Below are 17915 nucleotides of genomic sequence, written 5' to 3' on the forward strand. Positions count from 1 at the left end.
ATCACTCTTCAGCAAAGACTGAAGTCACATCCTGTCATTTTCATACATCAGTGTATTATAATAAATATTAATTTCAATAAGACAGTTGAGGGCAAACCTCAGAAATTGTTGAAACTTCATTTGTTTGTTTAAAGAGGTGAAAGTAACTGACTACAAGTACTCACGTTACTGTAGTTGAGTTGCTTTTATGGGTACTTTTTTTTTCTAGAGGTGTCCCGATCCGATATCGATATTGGATATCAGTCCGATATCAGCCTGTAGAAAACTGTAGATATTATGTTAAAGGTTACAATTTATGTAACCAATTGGATAATAATAGCTGGGTCAGTTTTTCTCATACCTACTGTTGCTGACTATTGTTCTCTGTTTGAGTGACATCACTTGATCAAACCTTTTCTAACATTCCACAATACAAAAGAGGTAAATTTTTTTTCCCTTTAAAATCATCGACGGACATTGTGTGAAACTACAAAAAATGAAATAACCAGATAACAATCAAATGCATCACATCATAGTTGACCAACCTGATTAAACATAATTTGATTTTGAATTAAATTAGTTATTTTATTTAAAAAAAAAAAAAGAATTGCACATTTTGACAAAACTTATTTTATACAGATGCCTTTGTGGAAAATAAATTAAGTTCCAACTGTGCAATATTTGGTCTCTTCCTTTTTATACATGAGATGTTTAATGTATGCAAGGGAACCGTGACAAGATTTATTACCAAAAATAATCTTGTGGTTCTTTATACATTACATGAATTTAAAGATGTGAATTCTATATCATGTTTTGCAAAGTGTTTCTATTTGTCACATGACCACAGGTGTTTTAGATCACGTTATCTATATCTGGTGTGCGTACTACTTTTCTCAAAATTTTTCCAGTCCAGCACCCAGTCATCCTCAGGGATGTGCGTGCCTATGAACTTTTCATTAATACAAAAAATTAACATTGGGTTCAAAGTAGTAACTTTTATTTTGAGTACTATTGAAATGAGCTTGTTTTTACTTGTACTTAAGTATTTTATGTAGGAGTTAACGGCACTTGAGTACAATTTTAATCAAGTAAGAGTATTTCTACTTGAGTAGGATATATCAGTACTTTTTACACCTCTGTTGGTTTGTTTGACACACCTGCCGATGTGTTTGATAATATTTGCTTGACAAATCACATGCAGAATTGTGAAAAAGCTGCTCGAAAATGATATAAACTAAACCAACAAGCATTGCTGATATGTAATTAATTGAATGTTCAGACATACTCTTCAAACAGTTAAAACTAAAGTATATTGCAATCTTTAAAGTTTCTAAATAGACTGAGGGAAATTCCTAGGTTTTGCAAAGGACTGGACAATATGTTAAGGTTGGTTATGCCCTAACAAAGCTGTGATAAGCACTACCATTCTCCCTCCCCAAACTAACATATATAAAACAAGGACTAAAGAACGGTGGCTTGGTTTATTTCCTGGTATGAGTGAACAGGGAAGAAAGAGAACAACAGATGACGTCTCTAATGGGACAAAGTGATAGAAGATCATGATAACCACTTTTTCTATATACTGAGTGTAAGTCACCCTGTTCACCACAAGATGGGAGCAGCAGCTCATCAAACTCTAAAGAACAAATTAATATAAATCTTAGTCTTTATAGGATGATGCACGAGCTTCAGCCAATGCCAAATTTCCACAATAACACATCAGCAAACACAGTATATAAAATGAGTGAGGCCCATATATGACCTTTTTGGAAATTGAGTGTAAAACAAATAAAAATGTTGGCATCTTTAAACTTTAATTATCAAGTCTTGTAAATGTTCAGGTATGTCTGAAGGTCATGCAAAAGTTATAACAAGTTCTCCGTGTCATGTCAAATCTTCAAACACTTTATTACCTCAGTTGTTTTGCTTGAAATTATATTGTCAATGATCCAGCTCATGTAACAAATATTTTAATCTTTTCTTTTCAATTAATGAAAAAAAATCTATGACAATGTATCAAACTTGGTTCTAAAGATGTTATTTCAATGTAGAAAATCATCAAGGACTACAGACAAATGATATAGCTGATGTGACAGAAATTTTCAACTTCCCCTTAAGTGTGGTGAACATCAAAAAAAGTGAATGTGTCTATTCTAGAAAAGACTCACTAACAAACACATTCACCCTCTCATTCACTCCTACAGGCAGGTTTCAATCAACTTAATATTTAATAGTAAACTGTTCCAGTCTATTTTCCGCACTCTGTTAAATTGTCGGTAACAATGGAATAACTAACACATTGTAATATGGAGCAGCCACTGTGAGCACAATGCTGTCAGTGCATACAGTAGAGATGGGTTAGATTTTAGGGACAACCTTATTACATTAAAACTTGGAGTTGCTGAATTTACTGTGAATTTAAAGAGGTTGTGCATGCTGTTACAGGCATTGGGGGTGCATGTGGGGGGGGGGGGGGGGGTTCTGGTCAGCCAGCTGCCACTGATTTTGCCACATGATCAAGCTTGGCCAAAAGTCTAGCAAGAACTCTCACATTGAAATGCAAAGGCACATAACCTACTCGGCACACACTCAACTGTGAAAACAATCAGCTTGACGAGTTAATAAGAGAGAGCCGCGCAAAACCAGAGCAAATGCTAATCAGTCCGAGAGCAAATGGAAGTTTGTTGGTCTAAGGAACTTAGCATCTGAATGGGGGCACAATCCAAGGCCAGGGAACACAAAGTCCCTTTTTCTCTAAAAGGGTGAAATGCATATTTTGGTTGGTAGCTTTAACTTTTGGTGCTGCATGGGTCTTGCGATCTCATATATTTGCAGCTTAAAGAGTAACTAAACCCCAAACCCACTTTTTTCTGCAGAACACATTTATTTGGGTATTAAAGCAGAACTAAGTAACTTTTTCACCTTAATAAATCCTTCTCATAGTCCCTGTGAGGGTAATACAAGTGTTTATGTGGTGATTGGGGGTCTTTCATCTCTCCCTGCTATCTCTGGCCAGAAAACCGCACTTGCAACTTTCCTGCCTCCGACCCGGTGGAAAAACGTACTGCTTTACGGCAGCCCAATTCAAACTAATGCTAGATTATGACCAGCCTCGTGGCTGCTCACGATTGTCTACAAACTCACTTTTCTGAAACATAGACCATGGCGGAGCCAGCTAAAGAAGCGGCATACAGCAATCATAAACACTGTTGTCGCGGCAACACGCAAGCGTGCACACACTCACAACCCAGCGCTATATCTGGCAGCACACACACAAATCTCCATCCATCCTCAGAGCCGCTTTGTCAGCAACACAAACAAACATCACACACATTTCCATACTCCCTTCCGTATTACTCCCACATTCATTTATTTTACTTGTCTCTCTTCCTCATACTGTTCACATGGTCAGATTCACTGCCTAAATCGCACCGAGTCCACCGGACCATATGTGTGAAAGCACCCTTAGTGTCACTGTTGTATTAGGATTTTTCAGTGATCGGTTGCTACCGTCTTGGGAGAGCAAGGTGCGCATGTAGCGTGGGGTGTACGGAGTGTGACATAACCAAAAGGGACCTTTAGGGGGAGCGCTAAGCGTAAGTTACTTTGTTCTGCTTTAAGTAGTGCTGTTGATTGATTCTAGTGCAAACTTTTCACATTTTAGTAAAAGTATTTTAATTTTGCGTATTTAGTTGTAAAATGTCAGAGTCACTGGCCTCTAAGGGTTGAATGCCAGCTATTACAATTGAATTTTGCTATTGGCTGAGACGGATTCTGGTGACCAACCAACGGTTGCTGTTGGACCCGCCCTTCCTATAAAAGCTTAAAGGAGGGAGGAGGGTTTCCTCCAATCACAGTTTTTAATGGACCAAATGTCATTTTACTGAGCGCCACATGGGAGACTCAGGAGTTAAGAATGCATTACAAAATTCAAAGCATCAATATTCAACATAAAAGTGGGATCAAAACAAGATGTTTGAATCTTATTACATTTGTAATTGGACAAGTATACAGACTAACAAAGATTCAAATAAAACATATTCAGACATACATTTTTATCTATAGAACAATTACAACTGTTTAGGAACATTAGAAAAACCAGCCATGATGTAGTTTTGTGTCCCTGTACTGTTCTTGTTTTGTTGCCTTTGGTATGGTGGCCATTGTTTAATGCAATTGTTGATCACACTGACCATTAAAATTAGCACTTCCAATTAGACTATAGAACTGTTTATTGACCAAATGTTTTGTTTTCCAGTGCTTTAAACCAAATAAATGTCCCACATTGAATCTAGAGATGAGTAGTTTATTTTCACTGTGATTTGCTTACATTTTTGATTCATCGTTAAAATACCTTGATGTTCTTCTGGTCTTCTGTTTCAGTGTGCGCACAGTTTCTCAGTTCCTCAATAAATAGAGGAACTGAGAAAAAAACACATGCATGCAATTCATTGACCAGGGGAAATATCATAGACTACAGTTTATATTTTCAGTTGACCATTTATTTTTGTTGTCTGCAAGTTGCTACACAAGGTATTACAAAACGAGTGAGAGACCTTTTTCATTCAAGTGTCCCACGTTAATCAAAAAAAGCCAACCTCTGTGTAACTTTTGTGTATGAAGTCTGGGAATATTTTAGCCTGAATGTGGCTTAACTAAAAATTGCATTTAAGATTTGAGATGGGAAGTTTCTTTGAGAAATTGGACATGTGGATGAAGATGAAAACAGTGAGCTAACATTCCAACTATTTTGCTAATAGCAATTACTGCTCATTTTCACTAAATGAAAACAATTTTTTATTTTTATTTTTTTAATTAAATAAATATACAGTTGCAAGAAAAAGTATGGGAACCCTTTGGGGTTAATTGGCTTTCTGTATGAATTCGTAATAAAATGTCTTCTGATCTCCTTCAAGTCACAACAATAGACAAACAAACTCTGCTTAAACAAATACTGCATGAACAAATATGTTTTTAACGAATTAAACATGTAAACATTCACAGTGCAGGTGTAAAATTATGTGAAGCCCTGGGCTAATGACTTCTCCAAGAGCTCATTGGAGCCAGGAGTCAGCTCACCTGGAAGCCAATCATGGAAGGAGATTGGATGCGTTGGTTAAAGCTGCCCTGCCCAATAAAAACACACCCCAGTTTTAGGTTTGCTTTTCTTAAGAAGCATTGTCTGATGTGAACCATGCCTCACACTAAAGAGCTCTCAGAGATGTACAATCAAGATTTGTTGACTTGCATTAAGCTGGAAAGGATGGCTAAAGTATCTCTAAAAGCGTTCATGTGTTCACTGTAAGACCGACTGTCTAAAAATGGAGAAAGTTCAGCACTGTTGCTACTCTCTCTAGATGTGGTTGTCCTGTAAAGACGAGTGCAAGAGCACAGAATGCTCAATGAGATGAAGAAGAACCCGAGAGTATCATCTGAAGACTTACAATCTGGCAATCTCTGTTGACAAATCTACAATAAGTAAAACAGTGAACAAAAATGGCAGTCATGGGAGAACACCAAAGACTAAGCCACTGATGTTCACAAAAAAACATTACTGCACGTTTGAAGTCGACAAAAGAGCTCCTGGATAATCCGTGTATCATTCGTTCATTTGTTTTTCATTATGAAACAAAAACATGAAAAAGAAAAAAAAAAACACTCATTATTTGATGTGTTTCCAAAACCAAAATGAAAAAAACGGAAAACTTTGCTTTGGTACAGAAACAAAAAAACGGAACACAAACACCATTTTTTCTTTTTCTCCATTACCGATTGGCCAAAGTACGTGACCCGGAAGTGAAGCGTTACACATTCCGTGATATATTTAGCTCTGCAACACTGAGGAAGAGTCTCTAAATCCTCCAAAATGTCCGTGAGGAGGTTCTCTGCCCAACACCAGCTAAAGCGAAAAGGACACGTTTCGGATGCACAGTTAGAAGCAGCAATCTTGTGTTTTTTTTGGGTGCAGGTCTTATCTGCCACTATAAAAAGTGTTTAGTTGATGTTACTGCTGCCAAAGTAGGGTCATCCAGTTTTTAAATCCAAACATTTTACATGCTTTTTCCACCTGCACTGTGAATGTTTACATCTTGAGCTAAAAAAAACATGAAAACATGTAATTTTTTCTGCAGCATTAGTTTAAGCAGAATGTATTTTTCTATTGCTGTGACTTAGAGGGTTCAAATACTTTTTCTTGCAAATGTAAATGTAGTTCATGGAGTGTCTAGTCGTGCATTGAATCAGTTGTTAATTGCAGCCCGATTCACCACATACTGCAGTTAAGTATCCTGGACACTTAAAGAACTAGGTCTAGCCCTATATTTAATAAGCAAACACATCCCTACTCACCAATCTCTTTGCCGAGTCCAGATCCCAGAATAGATCCAGCATTAGAGACCACGGCGCAGGTCTTGAAGTTGCTCTGGTTTTGCTTCCTGAAGAGTTGATCAATAGAAATTTTTGGCACGACTTTAGCCCAGCCGAGCAAGGAGAATGGTTCTTCTTGTCCATCTACCATCCTCAGCTCCACCTGGGTTTTCATCTGGCACAGCAGCTCCTTGGAACTCTGACCAGTCCTCAGTTTCCCCTGGAAGGATACCTTGTGTTTGTTGGACATCACGTAGTATTTCAAAGCATTCTTTAGTGATTTGTTAAGAATATTTGTTGATGCGTGACCTCTCCACAGCTGCTGCAGCACAGAGTTTGATTCAGAAGAGTCTCCTTCAGGTTGCTTCTCTTCTGAGCTTTTAGTCATGTTACTCATTTCTCTGTCCTTGTTTTCCCCATCTTCATCTTTTACCTCTTCTCCACTGTGGTGACGAGTGGTTCCTCTGTGGTAATCATACTTTGTAACCTGAAATGTTCTCTCACGGCTCTGGACCGCAGAGTTTGAGGGAGAATCTATATTCTCTGTACCAAAAGAGGACCATGCAGCAAGGCTCTGGGCATCCAAATAATCCTGCCGACTCACTTCCTGACTGCCGTAGACAGCGTCTGGAGCGCTGCTTGGGTCGAGGCTCACTTTGTGGCTGTTCTCCAGGGTTGGCGATTCAGAAAGAGACAGTGATTTGTCCCTGGGATCAATTGGTTTTAAAGTCAAAGTCAGCTCAGGCCGTGTTTCCAAGATAGAGTAATGCAAGTGTGGTGCTTGTTTGGGGGTTGAGCGATGGTCAGGGTATTGGGAGAGTAAGGAGCCAGAAGATGTCATCTGTTCATCCACACGGGCATCCAGAAAGTAGGAGATGAGAGCAAGAAAAAGCAGAACCCAGACCAGGCTTCCCACCAGCATCAGCCTCCGCCATTGCCTTACACTGGACATTATCATCTCTCCAATCCACATCGACAACAAAGCCCACCGACTGGAGATCAGGGCTGCAAAAGAGAGCTCAGTCAGACATGGCAAAATGTTCCCCACCTCTGCACACTGTAACAACAGACAGACCTCTATAGCTCACCTGGTCCTAGTCCTACGTTCTTCAGTCCAGGTGGTGGCCAAAAAGCTGCAGGACCCTAAGAAAAGAATCAAGAGTGGACATCAAAGTGATTACAGATAAGCACAGTTTGCTTTAAAACACACACATTATGCATCATCTTTCCATAAATGCATTGACCTGTTGAATATTTTTGTAGATGCTCCCGTTGCCATTGTTTTATCCGTCTGATTTACTCTGAAGATGTTCCACACCACTGACTTGTTTGCTCTACATGACAGGGCTTTATAGTACAAGCATTTCTATCGCATTCGTGCACATAGGGGAATGTGAAAATGCACTTACAGCTCAATACACCTGTAATGTTTTTTGCTGAATTTTTGGCAAATGCCTATCTGTGTCGCATTTTAAAAAGCTGAGCCATACTTTCGTCTGCTTACTATCAGCTATGTTTACCGAACCAGCAGCTACTGACGTCATTATATTCTTGTGCTTGCAATGTTGTGTTCAGGCCCTGCATGGGACTTTGCCAACTCTTCCACTTCTTCACAGTCACCAGGTTGTGTTTAGGTATCGAAACATGGTGCTGTTTGATTTTACGTGAATCGGTACCACGTAGTACCTAAGGAATTCGGTTGGTACCTAAAAAAGTACAGAATTTGGTACTCATCCCTTATCATATGATTGGATCGGTGATCTTTTTTTTTTTTTTTTTAAATTTAGTCCAATTCAATTTATTAATAAAGCACTACTAAAAACAACTCAGTTGAACAAAGTGCTGTACAACAGGGCAATAAAATACAAATATAAATAAAACAGTCCAGTAGCATCCCAGGTTACAATTGGAACATTAAAAGTCACCAGCTTCAACACTGGTTAAACGCCAAAGGGAACATGCGTGTCTTAAGGTGTGATTAAAAACAGGGAGTCAGATTGTCGAATGTACAGAGGCAGCTCATTCCACAGTTTGGGACCAACTGCAGAAAATGCTCGGTCTACTCTAAGTTTGCGATGCGTCTGAGGAACCATAAGGAACGCTTGATCGGCTGACCTGAATGAACGTGCTGGGGAGTAGGACACAAGCAGATCAAACAAATAATGCGGGGCAAGGCCAATGAGGCATTTAAAGACAAACAATGGATTTTAAAATCAAATCTGTATTGGACTGGGAAAAGGGAAAAGAGAACAGGTGAAATTTGATCATGTTTCCTGAGCCAGTTAAAAAGCGCGATGCAGCGCTCTGAACCAGCGACAAGTGTGTGAGCAAGGACGCCCGGTGTACAGGGCGTTACAATAGTCATGCCATGTTGTGACAAAACCATGGATCAGTATTTCAAAATAATGCTTTGAAAGTAGGGATGTAATGATTTACTCAACTCCCGATACAATTCGATTCACGATACTGGGTTCACGATACGATTCTCTCACGATTTATTTTACAAAATGGGACTGTAGACAAATGATGACTGAAAAATATTCCTTTAGTTTTTTGGGGAAAAAAAGTAGAAAATGCTGTATTATTTCTTTTTTTTTCATTGTCAAAATAATCCCTTGATAAACTATTCAAAACAATGCAATTTAACTGAAAATAAATCTCGAATGAAATAAATAAAGGAATAATACAAATGAAGAAGAAGCCTATTAATTTAAATTCTGGTTCTATAGTAAACAATGCCAAACTGCATAATAGTTCTTTTTCTTTTTAAAAGTGCAACTGAAAATGTATTTTGTGCCTTAACAATTGGACTTTAAAAAAAACAGTAACTAGTGCAGCACCGTAGTCTCACAGTAAGAATTTGATGTCTACCCATAGGACTTTTAGGACACAGTACCATCATCTTTTGAGTTACAATGACTACCTGTCATTATAAGTTCTTTCCATTTTAACTCAGATCAACAATTAACATTATTAATTATTGTCTAGACCTGTTAATTTTATTAAGCGACCTCAAACCAAACACTTTGAAACAGTGGGCTTGACAAACTGTGACAACGATTTTAAGTTTACCGAGACTGGACTACCAGAATTGCTTGGCCCAACTAGGAGTACTTCAGTCTTTCTATCATTGAAGTGCAAAAAGTAAGCATGCATCCAGGTTTTTGATTTCATCAAAACACTCCAAAAGTTGCGTGGTACTGGATGCATTCTTACGCTTAAGGGAACAGATCTTAGCGGTAGCAGATACAGCGAAAACAGGAGTGGCTTGAGGATGGACCCTTGCGGTACTCCATACAACGGGGGCTGTGGAGGAAACACAGTCCGTAACATTGACCCAAAAACTCCTCTCTGTGAGATAAGGATTACAAGGATTGTTAGAATTAAGGCCCAGCTTTTTAGTTAATATCTGAACAACAGCATGTTTGAAACTTGCAGGCACCGCCCCATTCACCAAGCATCCATTAAAACAATGCGAAATACAGGGTGCTATTGTGGAACTTTAAACTCACATTTCGGTGATTGGTCCAAAAATCCTGATTGTCTAAAGCCCACTCTGTATTTACCTGAAAGCCATTATTTGAATACACATATCTGTTCCCTTTGACTTTCTTTTTTTCGTTCAACCATTGACTTTCATTTGCGTTCTTTCCTATCACTGCAATGGTTGTAAAACTTGTGTTCTGGTAGAACCAGAACACAACACAAGTAATTGAAGATTACACCAATAATAATTCTGTAGTGCAGTCAAAAGAAAAACAATGCCGTGATCATCAGCATACAGCATCTTATTTACTCTGCTCCTTTGAGGATGGCAAGCTTTTTTTCAGTAAACAATGAAGGTGAGTAAATAAAGAATTAAATATGCTCCCATCAGAGGCCACCATGCCTCCTCATCACTACAGGTAATAATGAGTTGTAGTCTAACGTGGAAACTTGTCACTCTTGAGAGAGGACGGGGATCAAAGCTCATCCTTGTTACAGCTTCCTGTCTGCGTTTCCTGCAGAGTGCAGTTGAAGGGATCTTAGTTGCCCAACACCCCCTTTACACATTCAGGGTTCCTGCCAGGGTCACACATAAGGCCACTGACCCGAATCAAGCAGAAAAAAAACAGCAGACGGATAGTGGGTCAGGGAAAGCAGAGACTGTGATGGAGAACTAAAACACTGGGTTGTCTGATGCATGTACACATATCTGCAGAACTTTCAGCATGCTTTAGTCTTTTGACCCAAAGCCATATCCAGGTATAAAATTCATCATTCAGTCATCTGCAGTGTAGTAGTCTTAACGTGTCTGCCACACTGAGGTCAAATGGTACTCAGTGGAAAATTTAACACTTGGAAATAACAACAAAAGGTCTGAAAAACAACAACAACAGTCACAACAATCAATCTACCTTATCTCTCTCTCTCTCTCTGTGTGTGAAGTGAGACTTCTCCCGTGGACCGGCCACAGCTTATCAAAAAAGAGGGGACAGAGCAAAATATGGAACTATTTCGCTTATACAGCCGACAGTGAGGGCAGGCCAAAATATACCTCAAAGCCCTTATGTAAAGCCTGCTACCAGCCCACGCAGACCAAGGGAGAAAACACTATTATGGCAAAACAAATCGCTGTCCACCATCTGCAATTATTTAAAGAATTTAAAGAGCGACAGGTTACCAAATGTGACAGACATGCCCTCAAATACAACTTTGGTTGCATTTGATGATTTAATTAATCAGTCCCTCCGGAAAAACAACTTTTATTTTGTGATTGATGCGGACAAAAATATCTGATAATGCATTCTTCTGGAGAAACAGTTTAACCTATATTGTACAGAGCTGCATGGAATCATGACATAGTAAAATAAAGTGACACATGGTTAAACATATGATGTTAAATATAAATTAGGCCACCTGAAGTCAGGTATACTTTATTTAAAAAAAAAAAAGGTGAATTCATTCACAATGTTAAGAATGTTTCAATTTAATTAGGTGTATAAACAGCATAGGCTAAACATTGGGATCAAAGAGCATGAAAATATTACTGTTAATATTAGCTGTAAATCTGGAATGATTAGGAACCTGCTCACTACAGCACTCACACCAATTTTAGAATTGTACAATTTAAAAATGTTCAAAGGCTTTGTCAATATATATATGTATTTTAATAAGAGAGAAAATATTATTTTAAATCAATTAAAAAGTTTTAGGTTTAGGTTTAGGGACACAAACCAAGCTAGACTTCTGGGTGTCATCATAGACTCAGACCTGAACAACAGCCACATAAAGAGAAGCCACACAAAATCCTCTTATTAACATAAATCAATATATCAGGGATTAAAGGAGTGCGGCAGGATCTATCAAAACTTGTCCGTGCATTTATCTTTGGTAAACTGGACTACTGTAATGATGTCCTCCCCAAAAAGTCAATCAGACAGCTACAGTTGATTCAGAACACTGCTGCAAGAGTCGTCACACCAAAAAAGTGAATGATATAATTCAAGTTCTAAGATCTTTACACTGGCTTCCAGACAATCATAGGGCTTTTCCACCAAGAGCACGGGCTTTTCGTTCGGAGCTATAGTTGAAGCTCGAGCTACTTCAGAGCTAGTCCTGTTTAGCTGAAGAACCGGTTTGGTTTTCCACCGCAGCAGCGGCAAGTTGGGGCCACGTCCTTGCTTGACCACAATACGTCAGTACGTCACTGATTACGTAACAGTTTACCCATGAGCGCTTGTGCCATAATGAAGCCCACGTTTTGACTGTTGACATTGTATGAATATATTCTATCCAATGTAAATATTCAGCTGAACAACTTTAACCGTCTTCATCGGAGTCACAAGAATCTGCGACATTTGTGAACACAGGTAATTATCAAAGATGTTTTTTTGCTTAACAATGACGGTGTTAGTGTTAGCCTTTGCTAAGCTACTTAGCTTCAACTACACCTGCATAAGTACAGCAGATAAAGCCAATAAGTTGATTTTGAAATGTTAGTTTATCATCATAAATGCTCTTAATGCTGACTGTGCAATAAATAAAAATTAAATACATGTGTGCTTACAAGTAGGCAACAAACAATGAACAAAGTCCTTGTAGAAAACAAAACAAATAACTTTATTTACACAAAGTAAAAATAGATTTACAAACCAACTCAATATAGATTAACATTGACTTAAAAAATGATTGTGGGTTTTCTATTAGAAAGGACCAAAATCTGCCTCTATCTGCTCCAGAATCAACACCAGTCCAACCAGTGCTGAGGAGTTCATCATGAGCTGGAGGTTATGGACCATGGATGTAGTCCTGGTCCTGGTTCTGGTCCATGAACCGTGTCCCTGACTGCTCCATGGAATAACATCTGCATTAACATCTTCCTCCTTTTTTCCTGCATAGAAGCATTAAAAATATTTGAATTTATTATTTATTTCAGCAGCCTCCACAATAATAAAATACAAAAACAAACAATTAATGTAATCCTTAAGCCAAAAGTGTGTAGTTTGAAGCAAAGCTTATACAAACCTACCCTATCACAATAAAACTAAACAAGGCTCTCTCGATTATCACACACAAAAAAATTAGCTTATTACTATTTCAACAATATATATTCTACACAAGTTTTATATACAGTTTATACATTCACATCAAACATATATACACATGAATGTATATATGACATGTACTTGGTAAAATTGTTACCCTTCTTTCTTATATTTACTAACAATATATGATTGAAAAAGCTTTTTGAACTGGTTTATGTTTTATTTCATCCCTTACGCAGTTTCATAATGTAACCCCTGATATTGTTACAGTATATTCATCTTTTTGACTGTTGTTCTAACATTTTTCATCTTGAAATGTAGTTTTCCTCTTAAAATATATATTCCCCTTATCTCTCTTAAATAAATTTTCTGCAACACTTTTGGAAGTCAACCTTTACTCAAATCTGGTGTTTTTAACAATAATCCATGTGTGTGTTCTCTGTATCCTGTGTTATGTATCAGTCTGATGGATATTTTTTTGCATTATGAATTATGAACAGTTGGATGTTCAATAACGAGTGTGCAATGGTTTTTGATTAATAATGAGTTTTGTTTTGTCCAGGAATAGAAAATATTAGTTCTTAATAATAGTTTCATTTATTCATAAACAAATATAAATTCAAGTAAATTATGTATAATGATATTTCCGGAAGGACCAACAGATAATATTGATCATGTTGATGTTTGCATAGAATGAATTAATCTTACTGGATTTGTTCTGAGATGAAGACGAGCTGAGCTACAGATGAACCTCCAAATCCAACTCTGAAATCAGCAGAAACGTTGTTACCACATAGTTGATTAATATTATTACATGGCCATTGTGTAACAATAAGTTCTGAATACAGGTTAATGAAATATTACTGCTGCTTTCAGGAATATTAAAGTATTATGGTTTCCTAGCTAACCAGCAGCTAACTGGCTAGCCTGCACCACATTGGAAGTAACGGACATAATATTGATGAGGGACTATTGTGGCAAACAAATATTGGTAGTAGTTTAACAACAGGGTGAAATAAAACTTACAGTTCTACAGGACGAGCTCCTCCGTGGCTGCAGTTCTGTTTGGTCCGTGGGGCTCCGTCCACTTCCCCTGAACCTCTTCAGACACCCACAGTACCAGGAAACAATGTTCTCCTCTTCTGACCACTGATCTGTCTTCTTGGACTCACTTTTAAATGTTTTTTGTCAGATTTGCGCAACCAAACGTGACCAGCTACTCGCCAGCTTAAAAAAAAAGGCTGCTTTTCGTTTTTGGAGGACCGTCGATAACCCCGCCTACCAGCCGCCCACTTCAGAGCTGAGCTGTAGCCCAGAAGCTATGTGGGGCCAGCGTAGCTCTGGTTTTTGGCCCCGAGAGCTGGAGCTATGTTGGTGGAAACAGAGTGGCTCGGAGCCAAAACACGCGCTAGGTCCAAGTTAGCTCCAGCTCCTGCCCGGTGGAAAAGCCCTATCAGAGAGTTGATTTCAAAATACTTCCGCTGTTTAAAAAGCACTGAATGTTTGGGGACCAAAATATACCTCTGATCTTCTGTCCCGTTACAAACCATCTCATCTTGTTTGCTTTCTGTTCCCAGAGTCAAAAACTCAACATGAATCAAGGTTGAATTGAAAAACAGCACCATTTTATTCTATTTTAATTTTGGTTTTAAAATAGTCACCACCAAAGTTGAAAAAGTTCCGTTACCTCCCTCCCTTGTTATTCCACATTTTGTAAAAAGTCAGCTCCAAACGGACGAGTTGGATTTTCCCCGCTCGGTGATGTCAGCAAGTTAATCTTTGGGCGACAAGCAAGTCTGCTTTAAGTAGCAGCAGTGAACATTTCTCATTATGGTGTTACTTGGAGAGCCAAGTATTTTCTGAGGTGGTACTTGTTAAAAAAAAGTTTGAGAACCTCTGTGTTACTTATTTGACACCTAGAGACTTAACAATGGTTGTTAGTGCAATTATCACAATTGTACATATCATGTAAAAACATTTTAGGATGTGTTAATGAACAAAAAATATTTCTTCTACTTTTAAAGCAAAAAAAAAAAACTGACTTAACTTTTTTGACATTTAAGGGAAATAGGAAAAAAGGAGTGGGGGAAACCAATAAAATGCACTTTGCTAAACTGTTAAAAAGAAAAAAAAAAGGGTTTCCACCTCAAGTAAAATGAGAATCTTCAACACCATCCTTTCATAGCAGCATCACGCCTGCCTGAGATCATATTAGTACACTGACATGTAACTAATCCTTTCTAGTTTGTCATAGTTGGGTTTTTAGCACTTTACTATGTTTATTTTCTAAAACAAACAGACAGGAGCAAAGGTGAATGTGTTATAACATTTAACAACTTCACGCCAGGCTTTTGTTTGGGGGTTGTGTCTGCTTGAGTCTTTCATCACGTCGCATGCATTGGGTACAAAAAGACAGGTGTGTCAAACTGTGCCTTAAATAGGAAAACTAAGAAAGCCATTTATCCAAAATAATACAGTATGTTAAATGAAGTATAGGGTGTAAAATAAATCTGCAAACAAAGGAGAACATTACTGCTGCCCTCAATGTGAGCGCGCACTCAGTGAAGGACTCGTTATGCCTGGCTCCATTCGCAGACCGTGCGCACTCAAAAGGAGTGCATTGGTGTTTATACTTGGCGCATTCACCGTTGCATTACCCGCAGCCAAGTTGCATGAGCGCGCACCGTCTCCTCACCCGCAGCGTGGAGCGAAAGAGAGAGAGAGAAGTGCAGTCTGTGGGACGAGACGGGGCACTCAGCCGCTCCGTCCAAAATAAGGTCACCCTATACCACTCCCATAGATGTGACCAGATTAAATTTTCACTTGCACACACTAAAGAAATAGCCGCAGTCTCGATCCCTGATAGGGAATCTGCAAACACAGTTGTTAATTGTTTCTAGAATAAGCTTAATTCTTAAGTAAAGCAAAGAAATAAGTATCTTTGTACAATAAATGCAAATACTGTAGTTGTAGAGCCAATGCCTTGACTAAAACTTCAGAGATTCAAACAAAACGACAAACATCTCAGCTGTGTAATGCCAGGAGAATCAGTTAACCGACTTGGGTCGAGGATGTAATTTAAACTGATGTAGGGTGTGAATTACAACCACCAATAAAAAGTTACATCCAAGCTTGGTTGAGAAACTTCAACAGCACAGGATGTGGTATGAAACAGTACCAGGGGCTTGTGCTCTCTAAGCCACAACCAGTGCATCAAATTGATAGGATTAAAAGAGCAACAGAAAAGCATCAGTGTCACCGATAATCCAGAGTAGCATCAAACCTGTTAGTTTTATAGTAAACAAATATTGCATCAATGCTGTTCTAATTAGGCCCACATCCTTGCTAAGCAAAGTTTACATGTTGTACCAAGGAGAGCAAGTGCAAGTTTTCTCAGAGTAATGATAATAATAATATTGGCTTACATTTGTAATAATAATAATAATAATAATAATAATAATCATAATCATAATAATAATCATAATAATAATAATAATGGCTTGGTTTTATATAGCGCTTTTTTTGAAGAGACTCAAAGTGCGCATAGAAACCGTTACTCATTCACACCAATCACTCACGTCAGTCATACAAGTGGCAGTAAGCTACAATATAGCCACAGCTGCCCTGGGGCAGACTAACAGAAGCGTGGCTGCCATTTTGCTCCTACGACCAGCCAACATGATTCAGTTATTGAATGACCCACTCTACCACTGAGCCACGGTCGCACGAGTGTTAGGTCTGAAAGTATTTATCTTTTGATAATTTTTTGCCTTAGAATGTGATGATGTAATGACAGTATCTACTTATGCAAAGATCAGAGAACAACAGGCTAGTATCATAGCCAAAGGGATTGGGTACCGGGTGAGCAGTGTTGGGGAGTAACAGATTGCATGTAACGGCGTTACGTAATCAAATTACAAAATATGAGTAACTGTAATCCGTTACAGTTTAAATGATTGGTAATCGGATTACTAGTACATTGTTAAAATAAATGGATTACGCAAAGTTACTTCCCAGTTTTGCGGGTTTATTCACTTCCAACATGGCAAAGCAATGCTTTTCCCAGAAGCCCCAATGTACTGTAAATATGAAAAAAAAACCTATTCGTCGGTCATGAGCAGCAGTAGGAGGAGCTGGAGCCAGAACCAGTAAGAAAGAAAAATATCCCTCTGATTTCCTGTATTAAAACCAGATCAGACTTGATGATTTATTCATTCAGGATATGTAATAATAAGGTGTAATAATCACAATAGTTACATTACTGTCTCATGGGACCAGCTTTTTGTGAATATAATTATTGCATTTCACAAGTTGGGATTGGGTTGGATAGTGAGAGTTTTATGCTAACATTTATTTCACACAATGTATGACATTTTATTCTACCATACAAGTGTTAAATCTGACTATAAACAAGCAGGTGGATATTTGTGGTTTGATGACAGTATACTTTTTACTAGTCTATTCCTTTTAATGAAGTCGTTAGCTTAAGCTCTTAGCCCAGTCTGTGTTCCGGTGGTTAGCTTAGCTTAGTTTAGTTGAGTTTCCAGTTCATAATTATTGCCGTAGGTTCATCTCTGTCACTGTGTTTGTGGAACTCATAGAGGAACTTGGACTGGTTGCTTTTGTTGGATGGTTGTCTAATCTTAACCAAGTAGCGGTCTATGATGTATCACTGTACGGCAGCTTCAGGTAAGCCATAATGAGCACCGCCGTCTGCGTGTGTTTGTGTGTGTGAGGGGCAGCACACACCGCAAAGACTCCGCAGTGGTGGAGCGTGGAGCTTGAACAGCGCTCTACTCCAGAGATTAATAAATTGTTGACCAAAAACTTGGGAGCAATTTGGGCCCGTAGAACAAGGTTTTTAGGAGCATTCTTGGCTAAATTGTGGGACAAATGGCCCGTGGCCCTCACTAATTTCCGTCATGGGAATTTATTGTTTATATCGTGGGTGGGATTACAGATTGTTAACGGTGAGAATGTTTTTGACGATATATCGTAACATTAACATATCGCACATTCTTAGCGCACCCCCATCCACGCCTG

At 38.5% G+C, this 17915-nt stretch overlaps 1 protein-coding gene across 1 annotated transcript in view; it reads right to left on the reverse strand.

Annotated features, from left to right (window-relative positions):
* The window catches only part of LOC114455509 (beta-galactoside alpha-2,6-sialyltransferase 2-like), a 77138-nt gene that overhangs the window by 22894 nt on the left and 36329 nt on the right, over positions 1-17915 (reverse strand). The window contains exons 2-3 of the mRNA XM_028436806.1: positions 7434-7488; positions 6328-7350 (exon numbers count right to left, since the gene is read on the reverse strand). Of these exons, the coding sequence (XP_028292607.1) occupies positions 6328-7318 (991 nt within the window). The 5' untranslated portion in view covers positions 7319-7350; positions 7434-7488. The remainder of the gene's footprint in view (positions 1-6327; positions 7351-7433; positions 7489-17915) is intronic.

This window comes from Gouania willdenowi, chromosome 21 (assembly GCF_900634775.1).
Source record: "Gouania willdenowi chromosome 21, fGouWil2.1, whole genome shotgun sequence".
NCBI classification, from domain to species: Eukaryota; Metazoa; Chordata; class Actinopteri; order Blenniiformes; family Gobiesocidae; genus Gouania; species Gouania willdenowi.